The sequence below is a fragment of the Lycium ferocissimum genome, chromosome 6, assembly GCF_029784015.1.
Source record: "Lycium ferocissimum isolate CSIRO_LF1 chromosome 6, AGI_CSIRO_Lferr_CH_V1, whole genome shotgun sequence".
Lineage (NCBI taxonomy): Eukaryota > Viridiplantae > Streptophyta > Magnoliopsida > Solanales > Solanaceae > Lycium > Lycium ferocissimum.
This window is the reverse complement of record NC_081347.1, coordinates 58095013-58113418: the sequence shown is the minus strand read 5'-3', so window position 1 is coordinate 58113418 and position 18406 is coordinate 58095013. Positions and strand designations below refer to the sequence as shown.

General features: G+C 38.4%; 1 protein-coding gene across 1 annotated transcript; it reads left to right on the top strand.

Moving 5' to 3' along the window:
* The first annotated feature begins 7026 nt into the window (after positions 1 to 7026).
* On the top strand, positions 7027 to 7704 carry LOC132061431 (leucine-rich repeat extensin-like protein 2). Its single transcript, XM_059454252.1, has one exon. It carries the CDS (start codon positions 7027 to 7029, stop codon positions 7702 to 7704), a length of 678 nt encoding a protein of 225 aa, XP_059310235.1.
* Positions 7705 to 18406: the final 10702 nt, after the last annotated feature.

Here is an 18406-nt window from a genome sequence, read left to right as displayed (position 1 = left end):
AACAGGTTGTTGCAGAAGTGGGCACCCCCATCGTTGATCATAGCCCGTGGAGTTCTAAACCTTGCGAATATATTCTTTCGCACAAAATTCACCACCACCTTCGCATCATTGGTTGGAAGAGGGACTGTCTCTACCCATTTTGAAACATAATCGACGCAGAATCGAATGTACCTGTTACCGAAGGATGGTGGGAAGGGCCCCATAAAGTCGATGCCCCAAACGTCAAATATCTCCACCTTTAATATGTTCGTCAAAGGCATCTTGTGCCTCTTAGAGATGTTTCCCGTTCATTGACATCGATCACAACTTCTAGCAAATGCATGGGCATCTTTGAAGAGGGTGGGCCAATAGAAGCCAGATTGTAATACCATAGCCGCAGTACGATCACCTTGAAAGTGTCCCTCGTATGGGGAAGAATGATAACTCTCCAACACTTGACCCACCTCAGTCTGTGGAATGCATCTCCTCACTATCTGATGAGTTCCTTGCTTAAACAAATACGGCTCATCCCATATGTAAAATCGTGAGTCATGATATAACTTCTTTCTCTGCTGTGAAGTGGCTTCAAGTGGGTACACCCCACTTACGATCAAGTTCACAATATCAGCATACCATGGGACTTCGGCAGCAGGAATTGCAAATAGCTGCTCGTTAGGGAAAGACTCTCGAATTTGAACATCCTCCACAAAATGGTTATGGTTGTCTAATCTAGACAGGTGGTCTGCAACTTGGTTCTTCACTCCCTTCCGATCTTTAATCTCAATATCAAATTCTTGCAACAGAAGAATCCACCGAATCAACCTGGGTTTAGCATCCTTCTTGCTGAACAAGTAGCGAATAACTGCATGGTCTGTGTAAACAATAACATGTGTTCCAACAAGATAGGACCGAAACTTATCAAACGCATAAACCACAACAATGTTCCTTCTCTGTCACAAAGGTAATTCAATTGGGCAGCGTCTAGCATCTTGCTAGCATAGTAGATAGAATGAAAACTTTCTCTCGTCGCTGTCCCAGCACAGCCCCCACAGCCTTGTCACTTGCATTACACATTAACTCGAATGGCAAGTTCCAGTCAGGTGCAATGATTATTGGTGCAGTTACCAATCTCTTCTTTAGACCTTCAAAGGCTTTAATACACGCATCATCAAATAGGAATTTCACATCCTTTTCAAGTAATCTGCACATCGGACTTGAGATCTTTGAAAAATCCTTTATGAAGCGCCTGTAGAATCCTGCATGCCCGAGGAAACTGCACACACCCTTGATTGATATGGGGAGTGGCAGCTTCTCAATGACCTCCACTTTTGCACGATCAACCTGTTGACACCCAATTTTTGTCCCTCCGTTATTCTAATTTATTTCCTGGAGCTGCTAAATTTATTAACGAGCTAAATATTTTATTTTCGCCACTATTTTTTTATTTTCTACTACTATTTACTTTCATTACTTGGTCACAAATTTTAAATGGTTCATCATCATTTTATTCTAGATTTTGTACTCGTTAAATTAATTTTTACTTTATACACACTAATTACTATTTGTCTTCTAATAACATATCTTGTACTAGTTATTAAATTAATAGCCCTAATCAGCCCACTACCCATTTCCCTACCCGGTCCAGCCCACATTACTTCCCTACCCGGTCCAGCCCACAACCGAATTCACCAGCCAAGCCCATATTTTCCCAAATCCCTAATCCCTTCTCCTCTTCAGCCGCATACCCTCTTCTCTCTATACGCTCTCTTCTCTCTTCTTTCTCTCTCACTTCTTTCCTCTTCCAAACAAGAAACAAATTACCTTTCAACAATGGCAGACTTCATCTTTCCCACTTTGAGCAAAACTCCAAACTCTTCTCAGCCATGGCAGATTTTGCCATGCCACTTCTATACACATTTCGCCTCTCTCCTATCTTCAACGATTGAGTCAACACACGAAGACAAAACACTTTTTCTCTATCTGAAAAATCCATTGATACGAAATAGATTTTTTCAAAATTCAAACGGCTATCTCGCTTTCAAATCCCGCCCAAAACGAGAGATAAACCCTAACTTTTCCTATAAATACTCACCTCGTTACCCATTAAAGGGAGTTCGATCAGTCGCAAAAAAAAAACCCCCCACTTGAAATATTTTTTTTTGAGTGTTACTTTATTCTTGTCAACTCGACTGTTGCTTTGGAAGTCGAGCGTAGATCGAAGGCCCCGGATTCTCGATTTTTATTATCAGCCGGGACCAAGAATTCGGTTTATACAACTCTAGTGTCGAAATCGTTCGTGTGTTCGAGAATAGATTCGCGACCACTGTACCCTGTTCACTGCACCTATAGCAGGTAAAATCCTTATCTCTACTTCTATTTTGTTGTGCGTTGCTGTTAAGACAAGTTCCCATGTAGTACAAAACGTATTGTTTGCAGTCTTTGTTGCTTTTCTATCGATTAATGTGGTTCTATGAACATGAATGTACATGTTAAGTACAAGGCACATTTGTTGAAGTTTATTTTCTTTTTTCGAATCTGAAGTGTTTGGCCGAAGCTTGAATCTAAAGTTTAGCTTTATCTCTTGAATTCTATCCGAAACGATAGTTGATGAGCATAAGTAGTTCCTTGGTCTAGATTAGTTTTGTTGGTTGGTTTATCTTATATTAGCATGCACAAATATAGGATGAATAGTTTGCTTTCCATGTTTTTCTATATCGATTCTGTTCTCGGATCTTTAGTCTGTTGAAATAGTATATAGGCATATTGAGGACGTGTACTTACTCGAAATCTGTTATACCTCGTTTCTGTTGAGTGGGATGTTGCTTTCATTACCTCGCTTGATTTCCACCGCATTTTTTCGCTTTTCGCTCAGATTCACGGCTTAGTTTAAAGCAGTTTAACTAGCTCATCTCTGTTTGGATTCTGCATTGGTCTTCATGCTAATTTATGTGATTAATGAATCTTGATGCTTATCCGCCGGGTCGCTTGAATTAGAACGATCGCAGTATTGAAATAGCTTATCGGGAAAACAAAGCTCGTCATTTATGCACTGATTTGATATAGCTGTTGGTATGACAAGGTCCCAGTTTTGAACAGCTCGTTAAATGATTGATATAAGTCTGAATACTGAAAGTGTCATTGTAGTTTAAGTGTCGATAAGAAATAGTTATTTGCACCATGGTCCTCTTTATTCCCTTTCCTCTTAAGGTGTTTATGTTATCTATACTTGATACATAAGAATGAATCTGAACTTCGACATAATATTCTCCTGTATTCCAGTTTACTTTGATCACTTACAAGACTATACTAATGTATAAGTATTGAACATGTGTACGGTATTCTTCTGTTTTGAAAGGGGATTTTCCCTGTGCAAATCTGTCTTCTTCTAAACCTAAGGCTATGCCCAGCTGAGACTAAGTGCCATATAATATATCTTGTAAACTGACCAGGACCTACTCGAGTTAAGAGAAATCTGCATAGTCTGTGGCTAACAACATCTGTCAATATATCTTATGGCCTGTGACTGTTTGAAAATGGCAAATATCCAAGGCATTGTCATATAGCTGTTTGTTTATTCGAAATAGTGAAGAAATTGACTTAGCTTCCACTATCGTGTCGATGGACTGTTTTGTGATAGGAGTATTCTGGGGATTATCTGTATGGCATGGCTTATTGCATTTTTGTTTGGTTGGTTAAATGGAGGTTCTCTGCTTTGAACTGATTGCTACTTGAAGGCATCTTTGTCCGCAAAGTGTTAAATCATTTGTATTTACAACACAAAATGTCATTCTCTATTCAAGTTTCTTATTCTCATCGAACATCTTCTGTTTTTCTCAAGTTACGGGCTGACTGCTGTAGTCCTTTAAGTCAAACGATGCTCTTAGTTTCAGCACCTTGTTAAGTTTGCTGTTTTGTTCTTTTTAACAAAAATTGCTGACCTCCAGAACTCATTTCGCTATGATCCCTTGCTGAAATTACTGTTATTTTGTTGATATTTGCTACAATTTGAGGTAAAAGAAAGGGCTGCTATGCTTGTTGGTGAATGTCATTGTCATGCTTGAAATACTCTTGTGTTGCTGCTCTATTGCTATTTTATGTGATCACCTTTTGTGGTCGTTTGTTGCTACAATATATGACTGAGATGCTGGTGCTACTTGGTTTGCAATTAGTGCATTTTATTAGCCAAACAGCTACTGCCATATTTGTGATTAAGCTGTTGTTTAAAAAAAAAAAAAAAAGATGTTGCACCTGAATTGCTATCTAAGAACAGTTGTTACTTCTTGAGTTAACTTATTGGCACATGCTGAAGAAATGAACAGATCCTACACTTGATAAGGAAATGTAACAGCAACTATATTTGATATGTTGTTGTCTTTGATAAAGAACAGAGTGCTACACTTAAGATGTTTTTCTTATTGATTCGAACATATACTATACCTAGGCTGAATGTTTATAAGTGACCCATATAGATTTTGGATTTCTCTGTCTGTTATTCCTTGGGCCCTAATTGTTTCTATTGAATGCTATGCTGTCGCTTAGTGATTCATTTGCCCAACTTGTGTGTTTGTTTAGATTAAATGAAAATCGTTTATGCCTTAGCGTAAATATTTAGACGTATACTAATCCTTTTCTTTTGTTTTTTTTGTCGCATGACCACCGCATACTAGTCCGAGGACTTGTCTCCTTTTCGCATTCGGTGTTGGGCCAAGGCCCAAATTATCTCCTCTCGGGTCGATCTACGTCTGCAGCAGATTAAAAAAATATAAAAAATTTCTGGGCTAAGCCCATATAGCAGCAAGTTGCGGCCCTACAGTGAATTACTGGGCCGAAGCCCAATAACATCATGGCAGCCTTGAAAATGGGCTGAGTCCATTTAGCTCACTTGCTCCTCTATTTTGTCTTCTGCATTTAACTTGTATGACCAATACTTTGCTTTGCTTATTTAGATGAGCCTTAGCGACATTAGTGGGTTTTAGTTTTTAATAACGGGTAGTTAATGTAAGGAAAATTAACGGTTAATTCCATAAAGTTTCATTTTCTTCTTTTTTTATATATTAAAGTTATTTATAATACTCCTAATATTTATTTTCCTTAGAATAATTGATTTATAAAGTAGCATGACTACATATTTTGGGCTAAAAGAATCTCGATCCACTCTTACTATCTTAGGAATTTGGAAATATCATTGATACGCAAATCTTCAAGTCTTTAATTAATAGTGAATAAATTACTATAGGTGTAGAGTTAGTTCAAATGTCTTTCACTAAAATATTTATCTTACTAAGTGATTTGTTAAAGAAAGCTTAAAAATTATTTTTTGCATCAACCATCTATCTATCTTATCTAGTCATTTAATATATATACAACGGTTAAAATCAATTAACACATAGTCATTAAGTTCTTTCAAACATTTATGAAGCATTGCACCATCCCACACTTTTCTTTCTTATGACTAAGCTCTTTTATGCAAAAATTATAATTTTCTACAAATCTTATTTTTAATAGCATTATTATATTTCTATTTATAATTTTAGCAACATATACAAACTATTTTCCAAACATTTAAAATGCTATATTTACACTTAGTCTAACTAATCATAAGTCCGGTCGGATTAACCATTATTAATGGAACTTAGAGGATGCCTAATACCTTCCCTCTAGGTTAGTTGAACCCGTACCTAGAATCATTTGGTGTCGTAGACTTTAAAAACAAATTAACTTTAGAATAACTTTAATTAACTTTAGGTGCCCTAATTCACCGTAAATAATTAGGTGGCGACTCTTAACCTTAATTAACCTCGGAATTACCCGGATGTTGTAAACTATTTTGACTTAGGTTAAAATAGGGTATGACAGCTTGACGACTCTGCTGGGGACTACTTAGGTTCTAACCATAACAGACTTAGTTTTAATTAGGCTTTGTGTGCTTATTTTAATTTTTATTGTTATTGACTGTTTTTTATGTGCTATTAATTGCTTGTTTGATATAAACTGGTTAAATGTTACTGTTTTGATAAACTGTCATTCCGTATCATTTTCCTCCACTCCTGAAAATTCACACAAATTCACACACTTAAAACGGTTTCGCGGTTCGCGGCCGTGCACTACTAAAACACCTTTTTAGTCGAATTGATCTTGTGGATTTAGTCGATCGGCGGTGCAGTCGACAGCCACGGACTTTCCACTCCCAAGTTGTCCACTTGGGGGAACCTTGTGTCATAGGAAGCCAACTCTTAGTCAGCCTAAGATAGAGCTAGACCAACGCCCTTTATTAAGAGCATACATCTCATGACCTAGGAGGTTTAATACCCTTGGCGTATTAAATCCATTAGATGACTTTACCCAAACGTCCAAGTGGGTTCACGACCCCAAGTGACACTAATCATACTTTGTGTGCATGTTTGAAGGATAACTGTGTCTAAATATTGACTGTTTGCTTTAATTAATCAAACTTTAGGAGGGAGGGAACAATTAACATTTTTATGGCAGGTATGGACTTGCATTGGAGTACAACAAGTGACGGAGATCAAGGACACCACAAACTGGAGCTAGAAATTAGACATAGGAAATTGTGTTTACTTTATATAGACTAGGGAACGTTTTATGTACTCGTTTGATATGTAATAATATTACATTACTTTTGTACTCTATTTTGGGAAATAGAATTGGTTTAATTAATCAAAAGCAATGAGATGACATATTATGGCACATTTACCCTTCAAACAAACGTTAGGCCTACCTCTGGCACAAAGAGGTCACATGCATATTAGGACGCGTCATTGTTTGATATACTTGTTTGCATTTGTTTGACAACCCGTTTGATTTTATTTGATGAATCATCTGCTACATGACTTACTTGACTTTACGTAATCATAACTTTACCTAGACTGACATTATTTGCACTATTGTGTTTCTTTTATTTTTTTTTTCCCAAAAGAGAGTTGATTCGTGTTGACACTCGAGCTGGCCGACCATCCTTACCGCACAAGGTCAAAAACGTCATCACTACCTCGACGTACCTGGGTCGTGCAAGGAAAAGAAATTATTATGTCTGATCCGGCTGCATCTATTTCAACTGGTTTGGAAAACGTCGTGATCCCTAGCGATCCTCCTGAGACCTCTGAACATAGAACTGCCATTCAACACGATGAACATATCGCCCGCCTGACTCAAGAAATTGAGAATCTACGTGGAGAACTGAATCGGGTTAGGGACTTGACCAATTTGTCTATCACACTCCAAAGTCCACCTCCTGAACCTAGAACTGTCGCACCAAATCCACCTCGCTTTCCATCACTTGAATCTCCAGTCCCTGAACATTTTCCTCCACAAAATAATATACCTACCAACAACAACTTTCCTCCAATCACCCCCGCAAATCCACCAAATCCATCGCCCGTTTATATTCCTCCACAAAATCAACCACCTACCTACAATACCTACGCTACTCCTAATCCACCACCTGTCAACCCACCAAATCAATCACAAGTTCATACTCCTTATATTCCGTTACCTACCAATACTAATCCGCCACCTACCACTACTCCTCAAAACCCACCAAACCAGCTACCTACAAACACCGCTTATAACACACCACCACCAGTCCAAAACACTCCCACTGTCCAAACTTATCCAACCCAGCATATACAAGGGGCACATTTTGTCATTCCTAATGCACAATATGTTCCTCCGGTATATGCTTGTGGAAACACAAGCCCGTACTAACTCGGTAGACGGTCAAAGTTCCACCAAGTAAATCAATATGAGGAAATGGAGAAAGAGGCAAAAGCAAGGGCAGACGATATGTTGCTAAAAGAAATTCACTGTCTCAAAGAAGCAATGAGAAACCGTCAAGTTGCTAGGGGAACTAAGAGTGTAGAATACGAGGATCTGTGCGTTCAGCCTGATATTGAGTTACCCGTAGGCTACAAACCGCCGAAATTTGATACTTTCAATGGAACTGGCGATCCCCATACACACTTAAGGGCCTACTGCGACAAACTGGTTGGAGTAGGTAGAGACAAGAACATAAGGATGAAGCTATTCATCAGGAGCTTATCTGGTGAGGCCCTTAATTGGTATACACAACAAGACGTCCGCAAGTGGCGTGGTTGGAGTGACATGGCCCAAGACTTTATGGACCGATTCAGTTTAACACGACATCACACTGCAGACAGTAGTCATATGACTAAGTTAACCAAGAAATCAACCGAGTCATTCCGTGAGTATACACTACGTTGGAGGTCAGAAGCAGCTAGGGTTCAACCCCCGATGAATGACAGAAAATGATCACTATTTCATTGAATGCCGGCCGGCATATTTTATAAGAAAATGATAGGTATGATGGGACAAAAGTTCACGGAAGTTGTCGAATGGGAGAAAGCCTTAGAAGAAGGCATCAAATCTCGGGAAAATTTAGATCTTACGCTTTGCAAGCCGTAAACAAAGCCATTCAATGCCCTATCGCTGGGCTTAAAAAGAAGAAAGAAGATCTTCAAGCAACATGAATGTCCAAGGACATAAGCCGAGCCAAGCCACTACATACTTTAACCATCCACAACCGCCTTTCTACCCTTACCATTACGTTGAACCTTACCAAACTCCATTATCTCCTTACCCTGTTTACAATGCCCAAGCAAATTACTACCAACCCCGAGCACCTTCACATCAAAACCCACGTCCATATCAACCTGTTCAAGCTCCTACTTACCAAAATCGATCACATACCACACCCAAAACTCGCCCAAACACTGACATCAAAAATATCGGTAATTACACTCGGTTCGCTGAACCCTTGGCTCAATTGTTCGAAAGATTGAAAGCAGCAGGCGTGATACAACCGATTGAAGGGAAAATTCCCGATCCTATTCCAAGATGGTTTGATGGTTCCAAGCGCTGTGCTTACCATTCTGGAGTCGCTGGACACGACACTGAGGATTGCTATGGGCTCAAAAATAAAATCGAAGCCTTGATTAAGGAAGGAGCAATCCAACTTACCGGAGCTCGGCCCAACGTGGAAAACAACCCTCTACCTACTCATGAAAATGCCAACGTGAACATGATCACTGTTGAGAAAGATGGAGATGTGAAAGCCATCATGCCGTCAACCTTTATCGCTACCGTGGGAACAATCCAAAAACAAGCACCAACAAAGATTGCTACTACAACTACTTACAACACCGAGACACCGACCATCTGGGGTGCCGAACCAGGAGAGACTCTGAAGAACTGGACTTGTACTCCGTCCCTGGTTCGCCGGGAGTCTTGGTAGATTTGAACATGTAGTGAACTTTGAGATAGCACAATTTTAAAATTGAGGCTTAAATTGTGCCCTAAAACTTTTGTTGTTTCGCCTCATCTTTTGGAAGCTAAAATTGCACAATCTATGAATGTATTTCTGATTTTCTCTAACTGTATATTTATTATTTTCTACTAACAAATCTGCCAACTGTACGATTGTGACGTAAAACGAACGAATGAACCAAGTACACCTCGAGGGAATAACAAAGAAATTAGAAGACAAGATTCCATTTGGAAGAAAGCAAATAGCCAATAGGTGATGACATAATCCTGAAAGCTAGCTATCAGTCAAGAAAAATCAAAAGACGACATTAAGATAGACAGCCTAGTTTGCAACCTTTCCTTTAACAATAGTACGAACTACGCTGACCTGATTCCCGTGGTGGGATACGTAGGCAAGCCCACATAGGGTTCGGTTGCATTATAACAGAAAATCCAAAATCCTTATACAAGGAGAATTACGCTTAGCCTGATTCCTGCGGCGGGATTCGTAGACTATCAACATTACAGGTCAAACATATCTAGGTAGAAAGCCAACAAACCTTTAGCCATTTACGTAACAGAACTACGCCGACCTGATTCCCTTGGTGGGATACGTAGGCAATCCACATCGGGTTCGATCCCTTTATTAGAAAATTCAAACCATTTTCACGTGTCGTACGAACTACGTTCTGACCTGATTCCTTTGGCGGGATACGTAGGCAACCTATATAAGGTTCGGTCACACCACAACATAAGTTTAGTACATCCTTCTGAGCCAAAACTGGGGCATATTTTGAAAGAGTAGACAAGAACAGAGTTAGACATCGACAAGATTAAGGTTACCAGACAGGAATTATTATAGACAAATGTTTTTTCAAATTGTGTCACAATCTGAGGTTGGCAGAAATATTTTACAACTTACACACATACATTTACATTTCCTTATACATATACTTACATACCTACCTTTCAAATGAAATACTTTCTTTCAATTGTTTCACTACTGTTCATCTACCGAGGCTTGAACGGAGACCACAAGATCCAAACAAACAACAAATGGAGTGCCCACAACGTCAAGCTTCGAGTCAACACGAATCAACTTCCCCTCCCAAACTAAGAATCTTTCTTTGAGTGCAGGAATTAAAAGGCCGCGAGACCAACAGTCGAGTCCATCAAACATGGCCGAGAAGCCTCGCCTTAAAAGCTAAACAGCTTTATTTCCAACTTTATCTCTACTTTCATTCTTTATTACAATAACTTTATGACTTTATTAACAATTATACCTGCTTTGTAGGTTATCGAGATTGAAGATGAACTAAATCAAGATTACGGGTCGCTAGTTTGGCTTGTCACGATACCGTCAACATCATCAGCCAAACGGCTATACTATCATTTTCCCCTCTCTACTTTATAATTTATTTTATCAATTTTAATGACTTTATCCTGAACTTTACAGGAATCTACATTCTTACCATTCACTTTACCTACTTTAACCACCTTACCCTGAACTTTGCAGGAATCAACATTAAGTCTCCGAAGACAAACAGAGGCATCATTTGGTTATTCAGCCTCTTCCACATTAGCCAAACGGCTACACCATTACTTTACTTTACCATTTACTTTACCAACTTTATCCTGAACTTTACAGGAATTTTCATCAAGTCTCCGAAGACAACCGGGGGCATCATTCGGCTATACAGCCTCACATGCATAAACCAGATGGCTACACTATGACTTTACTCTTTACTTTATCATTCACTTTACTAACTTTAACGACTTTACCCTGAACTTTACAGGAATTATCATTAAGTTTCCGAAGACAACCGGAGACATCATCCACTTTACAACTTTACCCCGGACTTTACGGGAATTCACATTCATGTCATTTACTTTACCTACTTTACCTACTTTAACCCGGACTTTACGGGAATTTTCACCAATCTCCGAAGACAACCGGAGATATCATTTACTTTACCTACTTTACCCCGGACTTTACGGGAATTTACATTCACTTTACCTACTTTACCCCGGACTTTGCGGGAATTTACATTCATATCATTTACTTTACCTACTTTTAACCCGGACTTTACGGGAATTTTCACCAAGTCCCCGAAAACAACCGGAGACATCACATGGCTACACAGCCTCATCTGCATAAGTCGAACGACTACACTTTATTACTTTACTTTACCATCCACTTTGCTTACTTTAACGACTTTACCGTAAAATTCCACAGACATCGTTTATCATCGAGTTCCGAAAGACAGCCGGAGGCTTTATTATTATCATTGAAGTCGCCAAATACAACTTTAGCATAAACATCACGCAAGTCCCTGAAGACACTTAGAGACAACATCTGGCCACACTGTCTCGTTATAAGCCACACGGCTTCATCCTCACTCTCGCACTCATATTTATTATCATTTTTTACATGCTTTATAAATTTTACATCTTTAACTTTATCCCAGACTTTATTACTAATTTTGACATGAATTTCAGTCTTGACAGGAGATACAATCTACAGAGACATAGCACAACGTGAAACTTTATCTTACGCAGTGAACTGGGACAAATTTGCTGAAGAGGAATATCAAACTCACAAGCAAGGGTCACGGATCTACTCTCGAACTCAAGTCCGCCGGCGTCCACAAACACGTGATACGTAGGTTAATTTCTCTTTCATATCCACCGCTAAAACTCTACTCAAGCAGCTCCTTTCCCAATCTTGTGTCCTTTCCTATATCCCAGTCTCACCATAATCCAACACTGGGGCAAAGCGTAGCGTCGGTATTGATCCATTTTTTTTTCAAACTTCATGCAGCTTAACTCTCACGAAACCCAAAACTTGTAGGCAACTCGGGATTGGGTCAGCCATAATTCCTTCCATACCATATTTTTTTTTTTTTTTTACCAATGCTCCTAAATCGTATTTTTCCAAGTTCTTCCGGGTTCATATTTGTTGGTCGGAACAAAATCGGCTACTACGTCAACTTCTTCGCCCGAAAACTCTTACATCATCTCCGGGCGAAGAGGGGCATATGTTGACACCCAATTTTTGTCCCTCCGTTATTCTAATTTATTTCCTGGAGCTACTAAATTTATTAACGAGCTAAATATTTTATTTTCGCCACTATTTTTTATTTTCTACTACTATTTACTTTCATTACTTGATCACAAATTTTAAATGGTTCGTCATCATTTCATTCTCGATTTTGTACTCGTTAAATTAATTTTTACTTTATACACACTAATTACTATTTGTCTTCTAATAACATATCTTGTACTAGTTATTAAATTAATAGCCCTAATCAGCCCACTACCCATTTCCCTACCCGGTTCATACCCACGTTACTTCCCCGGTCCGACCCGCACAACCGAATTCACCAAACCAAGCCCATATTTTCCCAAATCCCTAATCCCTTCTCCTCTTCAGCCGCATACCCTCTTCTCTCTATATGCTCTCTTCTCTCTTCTTTCTCTCTCACTTCTTTCCTCTTCCAAACAAGAAACAAATTACCTTTCAACAAAGGCAGACTTCATCTTTCCCACTTTGAGCAAAACTCCAAACTCTTCTCAGCCATGGAAGATTTTGCCACGCCACTTCTATACACATTTCGCCTCTCTCCTATCTTCAACGATTGAGTCAACACATGAAGACAAAACACTTTTTCTCTATCTGAATAATCCATTGATACGAAATAGATTTGTTCAAAATTCAAACGGCTATCTCGCTTTCAAATCCCGCCCAAAACGAGAGATAAACCCTAACTTTTCCTATAAATACTCACCTCGTTACCCATTAAAGGGAGTTCGATCAGTCGCAAAAAAAAAAACCCCACTTGAAATACATTTTTTTGAGTGTTAATTTATTCTTGTCAACTCGACTGTTGCTTTGGAAGTCGAGCGTAGATCGAAACCGGATTCTCGATTTTTATTATCGTGGGACCAAAATTCGGTTTATACAACTCTAGTGTCGAAATCGTTCGTGCGTTCGAGAATAGATTCGCGACCACGTACAAAGAACCTATAGCAGGTAAAATCTTTATCTCTCTTCTATTTTGTTGTGCGTAGGTCGATTAAGACAAGTTCCCATGTAGTACAAAACGTATTGTTTGCAGTCTTTGTTACTTTTCTATCGATTAATGTGGTTCTATGAACATGAATGTACATGTTAAGTACAAGGCACATTTGTTAAAGTTTATTTTCTTTTTTTGAATGTTTCGTGTTTGGTAGAAGCTTGAATCTAAAGTTTAGCTTTATCCCTTGAATTCTATCCGAAACGATAGTTGATGAGCATGAGTAGTTCCTTGGTCTAGATTAGTTTTGTTGGTTGGTTTATCTTATATTAGTATGCACAAATATAGGATGAATAGTTTGCTTTCCATGTATTTCTATATCGATTCTGTTCTTGGATCTTTAGTCTGTTGAAATAGTATATAGGCATATTGAGGACGTGTACTTACTCGAAATCTGTTATACCTCGTTTTACGTTGAGTGGGCTGTTGCTTTCATTACCTCGCTTGATTTCCACCGCATTTTTTCGCTTTTGGCTCAGATTCACGGCTTAGTTTGAAGCAGTTTAACTAGCTCATCTCTGTTTGGATTCTGCATTGGTCTTCATGCTAATTTATGTGATTAATGAATCTTGATGCTTATCTGCTGGGCTGCTTGAATTAGAACAGATCAGAGTATTGAAATAGCTTATCAGGAAAACAAAACTGTCATTTATGCACTGATTCGATATAGCTGTTGGTATGACAAGGTCCCAGTTTTGAGCAGCTCGTTAAATGATTGATATAAGTCTGAATACTGAAAGCGTCATTGTAGTTGAAGTGTCGATGAGAAATAGTTATTTGCACCATGGTCCTCCTTATTCCCTTTCCTCTTAAGGTGTTTATGTTATCTATACTTGATACATAAGAATGAATCTGAACTTCGACATAATATTCTCCTGTATTCCAGTTTACTTTGATCACTTACAAGACTATACTAATGTATAAGTATTGAACATGTGTACGGTATTCTTCTGTTTTGAAAGGGGATTTTCCCTGTGCAAATCTGTCTTCTTCTAAACCTAAGGCTATGCCCAGCTGAGACTAAGTGGTATATAATATATTTTGTGAACTGACCAGGCCTACTCGAGTTAAGAGAAATCTGCATAGTCTGTAACTAACAGCATCTGTCAATATGTCTTATGGCCCGTGATTGTTTGAAAATGGCAAATATCCAAGGCATTGTCATATAGTTGTTGTTTATTCGAAATAGTGAAGAAATTGACTTAGCTTCCACGATCGTGTCGATGGACTGTTTTGTGATAGGTGTATTTTGGGGATTATCTGTATGGCATGGCTTGTTGCATTTTTGTTTGGTTGGTTAAATGGAGGTTCTCTGCTTTGAACTGATTGCTACTTGAAGGCATCTTTGTCCGCAAAGTATTAAATCATTTGTATTTACAACACAAAATGTCATTCTCTATTCAAGTTTCTTATTCTCATCGAACATCTTCTCGTTTTTTCTCAAGTTACGGCCGAATTTGAAAACGTAGTCCTTTAAGTCAAACGATGCTCTTAGTTTTGAGCACCTTGTTAAGTTTGTTGTTTTGTTCTTTTTAACAAAAATTGCGACCTCCCGTAACTCATTTCGCTATGATCCCTTGCTGAAATTACTGTTATTTTGTTGATATTTGCTACAATTTGAGGTAAAAGAAAGGGGTGCTATGCTTGTTGGTGAATGTCATTGTCATGCTCGAAATACTCTTATGTTGCTGCTTTATTGCTATTCTATGTGATCACCTTTTGTGGTCGTTTGTTGCTGCAATATATGACTGAGATGCTGGTGCTACTTGGTTTGCAATTAGTGCATTTTATTAGCCAAACAGCTACTGCCATATTTGTGATTAAGCTGTTGTTTTTTAAAAAAAAATAGATGTTGCACCTGAATTGCTATCTAAGAACAGTTGTTACTTTTTGAGTTAACTTATTGGCACATCTTTGAAGAAATGAACAGATCCTACACTTGATAAGGAAATGTAATGACAACTATATTTGATATGTTGTTGTCTTTGATAAAGAAACAGATTGCTACACCTAAGATTTTTATTTTATTGATTCGAACATATACTATACCAAGGCCGAATGTTTATAAGTGACCCATATAGATTTTGGACTTCTCTGTCTGTTATTCCTTGGGCCTTAATTGTTTCTATTGAATGCTATGCTGTCGCTTAGTGATTCATTTGCCCAACTTGTGTGTTTGTTTAGATTAAATGTAAATCGTTTATGCCTTAGCGTAAATATTTTGACATATACTAATCCTTTTCTTTTGTTTTTTTTTGTCGCATAACCACCGCATATGAGTCCGAGGACTTGTCTCCTTTTCGCATTCGGTGTTGGCCCAAGGCCCAACATTATCTCCTCTCGGGTCGATCTACGTCCGCAGCAGATTAAAAAAATATAAAAAAATTCTGGGCTAAGCCCATATAGCAGCAAGCTGCGGCCCTACAGTGAATTACTGGGCCGAAGCCCAATAACATCATGGCAGCCTTGAAAATGGGCTGAGTCCATTTAGCTCACTTGCTCCTCTATTTTGTCTTCTGCATTTAACTTGTATGACCAATACTTTGCTTTGCTTATTTAGATGAGCCTTAGCGACATTAGTGGGTTTTAGTTTTTAATAACGGATAGTTAATGTAAGGAAAATTAATGGTTAATTCCATAAAGTTTCATTTTCTTCTTTTTTTATATATCAAAGTTATTTATAATACTCCTAATATTTATTTTCCTTAGAATAATTGATTTATAAAATAGCATGACTACATATTTTGGGCTAAAAGAATCTCGATCCACTCTTACTATCTTAGGAATTTGGAAATATCATTGATACGCAAATCTTCAAGTCTTTAATTAATAGTGAATAAATTACTATAGGTGTAGAGTTAGTTCAAATGTCTTTCACTAAAATATTTATCATACTAAGTGATTTGTTAAAGAAAGCTTAAAAATTATTTTTTGCATCAACCATCTATCTATCTTATCTAGTCATTTAATATATATACAACGGTTAAAATCAATTAACACATAGTCATTAAGTTCTTTCAAACATTTATGAAGCATTGCACCATCCCACACTTTTCTTTCTTATGACTAAGCTCTTTTATGCAAAAATTATAATTTTCTACAAATCTTATTTTTAATAGCATTATTATATTTCTATTTATAATTTTAGCAACATATACAAACTATTTTCCAAACATTTAAAATGCTATATTTACACTTAGCCTAACTAATCATAAGTCCGGTCGGATTAACCATTATTAATGGAACTTAGAGGATGCCTAATACCTTCCCTCTAGGTTAGTTGAACCCGTACCTAAAATCATTTGGTTTCGTAGACTTTAAAAACAAATTAACTTTAGAATAACTTTAATTAACTTTAGGTGCCCTAATTCACCGTAAATAATTAGGTCCGACTCTTAACCTTAATTAACCCCGGAATTACCCGGATGTTGTAAACTATTTTGACTTAGGTTAAAATAGGGTATGACACAACCTCCAGCCCTCTCTTTGAAACCTTGTGCCCAAGGACTATGCCTTCTCGGACCATAAAGTGACATTTTTCCCAATTTAAGACCGGAGTTAGTTCTTCACATCTTGACAGCACTCGGTCTAGATTCTGCAAGCAAACCTCAAAAGAGTTCCCGAATACTGAAAAATCATCCATGAACACTTCTATGAAGTCCTCAACCATATGTGAAAAATAGCCATCATGCACCTTTGGAAAGTCGCGGGTGCATTACACAACCCAAATGGCATGCGTTTGAAAGCATATGTGCCATATGGGCATGTAAACGTGGTCTTCTCCTGATCCTTCGGAGCAATAGCTATCTGATTTGTCACACCCTGATCTTACCAGGGTGTGATGGGCACCCGACCCCATATTTGGAGCCGAGCGAACCCGCTGACTCTTATTACATACATACTTTCTTTGGATTCTTAGATCAATCAAAAATAAAATACATGGTAAAACTTCCAAAATCTTTTTGTCGTTTCTCAAATTAAACACGATCTGTAAGCATAAGGACTCTGTAGCATAATGTACAATAAAAACACATCGGCTAGTGGAGCCATTGTCAAAACTGACACTCTAGACCCACGACTGCATGCGCAAAGTCTCTAACTTCGAGCAAGCGCACAGCACATATAATCGACTCGACGAGGACTCCGGGACGGATGGAGTCTACCAGCCCGGCCCCGGAACGGCTTCGTAATGGCTTCTCATCGGTGTGCACAACGCGGCATGAAACGCGCGCCCACGAAAAGGGCGTCGATGCGAGCAATGTCGAGTATGTAAGGCATGTATAATATTATACGAGAGATGCATAACATAGTTAATGACATAAAAGAAATATAGAGCATATCATGATATAGGAGAGCAACCTGGACATATGGGTGTCCTTTTTGGCGAATACCATGCATGCTTAGTGCTGCGGAACGTGCAGCCGGGTCCGTATATCATATCGCTGCGGAACGTGCAGCCCGATCCATATACATATAAAATATAATATAATATAATATAATATAATGCTGCAGAACGTGCAGCCCGATCCATGTACATATATAATGCCGAGGAACGTTCGGCCCGATCCATTTACCCACATATCTCGCGTCCGGGCATCCCGCGTCCGGAATGGTATCATATATTACACTCCAACTGATCAGGTGGCTATGCGTCTATAGCGCCTTCCCTCTTTCCCAACTTTCCCCATATACATATACATATGTCGTATACATATATCATATATAAGCATGCGGGGAGAGCCCCAAAGAAAGTCATGTATCTATCGGAGTGACGTAAGGTCGGTGACCTCCGATTATGTTATGGAATAGCTATGGGCGTCGTGTCTCGCCTTGAAGGGACAATTAATATAAGGCGAGACTAACAACGGAGAGTAACATCATAAAAGAAAAACATGGAATAGGATCGTAAGGCATCGTTTCATATACTTGGAATCTTTAAAATAGTCTTTACCCATAAGTAGAGTTGAGAAGTCAAGAAATAGCTTGACATTTTCACCTTGTCATATTCATGGTAAGAACATATCCTCAACATATTCATCACGAACATTTCCTTACATTTGACATCATCG

What these genes read in the sequence shown, in the direction of transcription:
- LOC132061431 (XM_059454252.1), top strand. Translation starts at nt 7,027, where the DNA reads ATGTCTGATCCGGCTGCATCTATTTCAACTGGTTTGGAAAACGTCGTG.